At 36.5% G+C, this 6827-nt stretch overlaps 1 protein-coding gene across 1 annotated transcript; it reads right to left on the bottom strand.

Moving 5' to 3' along the window:
* Window positions 1–1926: 1926 nt before the first annotated feature.
* Window positions 1927–3130, bottom strand: b3galt9 (beta-1,3-galactosyltransferase 9). The gene is made up of 2 exons (XM_030150275.1): window positions 3112–3130; window positions 1927–3033 (listed from the first exon to the last, which is right to left on the bottom strand). Exons 1-2 carry the CDS (start codon window positions 3115–3117, stop codon window positions 1927–1929), a joined length of 1113 nt encoding a protein of 370 aa, XP_030006135.1. The 5' UTR covers window positions 3118–3130.
* Window positions 3131–6827: the final 3697 nt, after the last annotated feature.

The raw sequence follows: 6827 nt of genomic DNA, 5'->3' as shown, positions 1-6827 counted from the left end.
TTATTTCACAACTTAATACTCGGAGTATTTATGACACTCCTGATGACTTTCCTTGTATAAATACTGCTTTTGGTAATAAATAAGGATTACTACATTTCACCCTATTAATTTTTAATACTGACATGCAAAAATAAAAACTGATTAAATGCCACTATTTGTTTTTTTATATTTGTAACTCATGTATGTTTGTGAGCCTTGAGTAAAGAAAAAAAAAAAAAAAAAACTGCTCTTTTATGTTTTTATGTTCAGCGAGTTTCCCTATATTGCAATATTGTTAAATGACCACTAGATGTCCTCCTTGAATTTAGCAGTGACCACACATAAATGACATTCATTAGATAAAATAGTAGTACACTATTACTACTACTGCTATTACAAAATAAATAAAATGAGAAAATGAATTATTATTATTATTATTATTATTAATAATAATAATAATAATAATAATAATAATAATAATAATAATAATAAGCTAACATCCTTGACATTAAATATGTGTTGTGTCTATAATAAATTAAAATTTAAAACAGATGAAACCCTTTTGTTTGTTAACAGACATTTACTTCATTATTGTTTGGTCAGGAATGTTTAAACTTGTGGTTATTAAAAATGAGGTAGATTGATATAGGTCACCTCAAGTAGCCTTCGGGTACTAGATTTCCTCTGGTTGGGGAATGTTGGTGGATGTATATAGAGACTGACATCTGCAATGACAGCATGTGAACATCATGTGTTTTTAAAACATTTTTATGGCATAGAAAAATATGATGAGTTTAATTAGATGGCAGCTTTTATTATCTTATGGTCTGCAATTTAGATATGTTGTTTTCATCTTCATGTTATTCAACTTGTAATCTGTGGTGTATTTCATATACTGTCTCTTTTCCCCAATTGGTGCGATAGCATTAGTCAAACCAATAATAAATACATGCAATTACAGCAAAAGGTTTATTAAAAATGTACCCACTGCAGCTTTATTCATGTAAATGTGTGCCTGTGAATATGAATATTGCATAAAATACAATTTTCCAGGTTAAACTATCCCTTTTGGTTACAATAAGGTCCCATACAAAGACTTAGTCAATGGGCAAACAAAAGTGACAAACTCAAACATAATCTTATGTATATATTTTGCACACTCTTCCATTCATCCTCTTTTACTCATACGCAGACCAAACATAAACACCATACTCATAAGTACAGGTTCAGTCTGTGATATCCCATATCAGCTGAACAATCCTCCAGTACTGACTGAATATAAATCAGGCAAACAAGCAACATGGCTCCCTCTGCAACTGCAGGATTTTGACTTTATTTAAACAGCATCACAGCATCCTTTGTTATATACAGACTACGGTCATGTCCAGAGTTTGTTTTGTTCATTAATAGCTTAGTAATTCTGGTATATTAATTCTAGTCCACACACCAATTTGGTGACAGTAATGCATCTTAACACAAGGTTTTACCCCCTATAAATGAAAAAAAAAAACAACCAAAAACTAGAAAAGCATTCGGAGAGTGCAGACCTCCGCCAAGGCAGATCAGTGCCCCCCCACTGATCACCACCAAAATTTAATTATTTGTTCCTTGTGCCAGTATCAACATTTCCTGAAATTTTCATCCAAATCTGTCCATAACTTTTTGAGTTATCTTGCACACAGACAGACAGACAAACAGACAGACAAACGAACGCTGGCAAAAACCAAACCTCCTTGGCGGAGGTAAAAAAAAAAAAGTCAGGTCTTTGCAGAAACATGGCGATGCAACATGGCTCTATGAAAGGTGACCTGCTCCCTCTATGGGTATGAACAGCTTGTTTTATTGTAACAAAAACACAATGAACCTCATTTTCATATAATCCTACGCTAATGAAAACATAATTATGAATATTATACTCCGTTCTTACAATTCAATCTGATTAAATCTTTAATCATGTAACACACTTTGCCCCTGCGAGTTGAATAAGGACAGTTTATCCAAGTATGTAAGAGCCTTGCATGTCACCAGACCAGAGTAGGTTTGTAACAGGGAGCAACTTTTTTCACTTTGCCCCAAATCTGCCCAAACCCTCTCTAATTCTTTGCCTCCCATTCCTGCAGAGCTGAACAGGTAACGGTAGCAGCAGGCATTGTAGCGGATGTGCTTCTCTCCTGAAAACCTTGAGCTGTGACTTGGCGCCACCCCAGCCTTCTGAGCACAAAGACCTACAAAGACATCAGCCGACACAGGTGCACGCACCACTGCAGAGGCTATGTACACTTTTCGGACCACATCCTGTGAGAGAACATATGCCGTCCTGTCACAGTACTCGGGCAAGTACTTGTTAGGGTACAGAGCAGGAGGCAGGTAGCCGGGGCTGTTAGGGTCCCGATCAGGGGGATCTCTCTGAATCACTCTACCTAGATAAAGGTCCTCTGGGTGCCTGTGAAGTCCAAGCAGGTAAGATCCAATGGCAGGGAGGTTGACATACACAGAGTCCTGAGTCAGCAGAACAAAACGAGCCACCGGACAGAAGGCTATCACCCAACGGAGTGCCAGTACTGTCCTCTCTGTTGGGCCACGCAGAGACGAGTCAGCCACAGCATGACCCTGCACCATGTCTCCATAAAGGTCAGACTCCCTTTTGAGATCTTCCTGCGCTGTAGACGTCTGAGTTGATCCTAAAAAGAACAATACCCGCACTGGGAAGCCTTGAACATCTGTTTGGTTCGCCCACGTCCTCCTGACTGCGTGTCTCTGTGTGATATTAGCTGGAGAACTGAAGACTATAGAGAGCAGGAAGAGGTCAGAGTTTAAGCAGGCGTCAGGGTTAGCAACGGGGTAGGCTTGGGACACATTTTCCCTGGCATTGCTCAGGTCAAGTTTTCTCGCTTTCTCCCTCACATTAACAACCATGCCATCAGTGTATACGCCGGGTGTTGGTTGAAGGAGGTACTCCTCGACAAAATCTGCCCCGAACAACAGGCAATGGAAGAGAAGCACATTGAAGAGCAGGAAACACCACTGGTGGGTACGCAACTTGCACAGAGAACACTGAAACATCACACAGAGGTAAGATTAGAGACAAACTTGAATTACAAAATTCAAAACAGCAAATAGGTAACAATGTACCTGCATGACTAGCCTTGATGTTTCTCTTTCAGCTGTTGGGGACCGAAAAGACCTGCCACTGGCTCTACAACAATACTTGCTGACAGAGGTGGTTTCCTCTTTCATGAAACTCTAGTAGCATGTAACCTGCTACTCCAAACCCAAGTCACATGAAGAGGAGAGTGTACTGCATACAAAATTAATGATACATAGAAGGAATGTTTGGACAGCACCACATGGACAATGACAGATCGACTAAATCAAAGAGTTTATGAGCTATTGGCTTAAATTTAACCTCCTCAGACCCAGCAATGGGTTTTCTGTCCACATTTGTGGACAAGAGTTTCACAACTTTATACAAAAAAGAAAAGAAAACTGTCCACCACAAAGGACATTCCATAAAAATTTCAAAAACTGCATCTGAAAAAACTGTTGCATTGATGTTTCCAATATAGGCACTGATTTAATAAAAAAACAAAAAAAGCTTGTACTTTGCTGACATTTCCTGGGTCTTAGGAGGTTAAGGTAGAGATTCAACAATTCAAAGCATAGATGAACAACCACACTATGACCTGTTGAACTCTAACAATTGAGCACATAAGCAATTGGTTTTATTGGTCAAAATTCTAAACTTTTTTTTTTCAAAATTCTGCTCGAAAAGCCAGGTGTGTAAGATTTCTAAGTGTCTGGAAGGATCTATGTACAGAAAAAGAACATAATATTCATAATCATAGTTTCTTTAGCATATAACTACAAAACATTACAATTGTGTTTTTGTTCTCTGTGAAATGAGCCATTTATGTTTTCCATTTGAGGATGTTCAGGTGACATCCAGCTTTAAGATGTATTACCATCATTTATTATGTTTAAGCATTAACCTAATATCCATCCATTATCTTCTGCTTTATTCGGGGCCAGGTCGTGGGGGTAACAGTCTAAGCAAGGATGCCCAGACTTCCCTCTCCCCAGACACCTCTGGACACCTAACCTAATATCCTCTTAAATAAAAAGCAGAGAACAGAAAAACAAATAAGGGACTTTCATGGTTTGGCAAGCATCATAGGTGAGGATTTAAGTGGTATTTGGTTGGTAGCAATCTGCAACTTCTCCAATAGATGACAGAGAAAAGTATTGATTGAACCTTTTAAGTATATTTTGAACATGAGCTGTAATACTGAAGTGGCACATATTGTATACTGTGCTTTTTCTGCTTGAAAAGCCAGGTGTGTAAGATCTGTAAGTGTCTGGAAGGATCTATTAACAGAAAAAGAACATAATATTCATAATCATGGTTTCTTTAGTACATAACTACAAAACATTACAATTGTGTTTTTGTTCTCTGTGAAATGAGCCATTTATATTTTCCATTTGAGGATGTTCAGGTGACGTCCAGCTTTAAGATGTATCATCACCATCATTTATTATGTTTAAGTGTTGACCTAATATCCTCTTAAATAAAAAGCAGAGAACAGAAAAACAAATAAGGGACTTTCATGGTTTGGCAAGCATCATAGGTAAGGATTTAAGTGGTATTTAGTTGGTAGCAATCTGCAACTTCTCCAGTAGATGTCACAGAATAGTACTGATTGAACATTTTAAAATATATATTGAACATGAGCTGTAATACTGAAGTGGCACATAATGTGCTTTGGGGCCGTACAGTTAAGGCATCCATGAAACACAGTATATTCTGGTAGAAAATACTTTATTTCCTTTGCTCACAGACATGTTGTCCAGTAGAGCATGTACAGTAAATCCAAACAGCTGTTATATAAGCTGCAACATGTTATATCCACAGGGAGACAGTGTGTAGTGACAAGAGTGATATTGTACAGTTTATGTGATTCATTGTATTCCGCTGATGGAAAGTGATTGTTCAAATTAATCCAAATTAACCCACGAGGTGATCCAGGTGCACAGCAGTGACACACCATAGTTGTTATGATTGGTCAGCAGCCAAAATGTACAAACATGCTGCGTCTCTGTCTGGACTCTGTCATCATGTGGTGAGGAAGACGAGACACAGAGGAACCTCGCCAAAGTGAAGTAAAGAGTTACCCTATAAATCACAGTGACCTGGACAAGCAGGCAGGGTCTTACAAGTAAGTTTGGTGCTGGGGTGTTATGAGGTTACCAAGTTATCAAAAAATACAGTGTAGAAGAAATTAGTCAAACCTTTTTGATCACTGGACCAAGTTGCTGCAGCTCCAGGTGCTGTCAGTCACACTTGCTTCTCCCACAGCCTTGTTCCAACTTTCTGGAGACACATTGCAGTAATCACATTCAAAATGACTGTATTTTTTCTTAAAAGCATACATTTTTTGAATTTCAGTGTCAGTTAATGTTTTATTGGGAATGATATTTGCAGTAATGAAATTTGCAAATCATTACATTCTGTTTTTACCTTTTTTTTTTTTCTTCTAATATTAATGATATAACGTATTATTCTAACAAGAAAAAAAAAAATGTCTGGCCATTTATGTTGAATTATACATCAGTGAATCAACACCATGTACCTGTTGGCAGTAGTTTACTTAAATACAGTTTCTAATATACCAGTCATAGTTTTATTACTATTTATGGTAGTTTGTTGCATATATATTAGTTGTCATAACATATAATATTATTTTGTGATCAAATAATTTCTATCAAATCAGCTGTCATTACCTAACAAGCTAACAGTGGCTAACTTTAGCTAGTAGTTAAGCAGTTTCATTTTGCCAGTTCAATTAGACTGAGGTGAAATTACAAAATAAGTTGAGGACATATAAACTCAAAAGCTTCAGAGCTGTTGAGAATTAATTCATGGTTGCATCATGGTTTTTTTTTGTTTTTTTGGGGGTTTTTTTTAATTGACAATATACACATATACAAACAACTTGGCATCTGTATTAAAGAACATATAAAGGCATGGGTGCAAATAGGAGTACATACACAGATGTCAACAACCATGAAGACTGCAAATTTTGAAAAAAAATAAAATAAAATAAAGAAATAAAGAAATAAAAATAAATAAAGAAATAAAATTAACAAATAAAATGAGGTGGGGGGCAAGGGCTTGTTGTACAAATTACATTCTTCAATAATTGATAAAAGCTTAAATGCAGGTTTACTCTTCATGTAATTGAGAGTTTTCGTATAGAGCAAAAACTCATTATGGAAACTGGAAAATGTGGGTTTCATCTTCAAATGTTTACATTTGTGTATGTAAAACTGACCCAGAATGATGATATTATCAATTAACAAGCTATCTTTGACATTGTCCAGTACATGCCCATAAGTAATGTCCATTACAGAAAATTCTTCAGGATGGCAAGCGTTTCTGTGAAGCCAGTAATTAATATCGGTGAAATTGCTTTCACATACATATAATAAAAAATTAAATGTATTATGGTGTCAGTCTCAGTACAAACAATGCAATCAATACTTTCAAAATCATATTGTTATTTTATCACATCATTGGAGGGATAGACTGGTTGCATCATGGCTGCACTCACACTTTTTCTTTATTTAGTCATTACTTGCATTTACACTGATCTAGATCATTTTAGACAGATTTCTTTATTTCTTTATTTCTTTAATCATTTATCTATGAATGAATGAATGAATGAGTGGAAATAGTGAAGTTCTATTTGACCCCTAGTAACACAGAAAAAAAATTACAACAAATTTTATTTTGAATTACGTAGGACCGGAAGTAGTATGACGTTTCGGCGTAGAACCAACCGGGTTTCCGG

Source organism: Sphaeramia orbicularis, chromosome 12 (genome assembly GCF_902148855.1).
Source record: "Sphaeramia orbicularis chromosome 12, fSphaOr1.1, whole genome shotgun sequence".
Lineage (NCBI taxonomy): Eukaryota > Metazoa > Chordata > Actinopteri > Kurtiformes > Apogonidae > Sphaeramia > Sphaeramia orbicularis.
The sequence above is the reverse complement of the archived record's forward strand: the minus strand, read 5'-3'. Positions and strand labels throughout refer to the sequence as shown.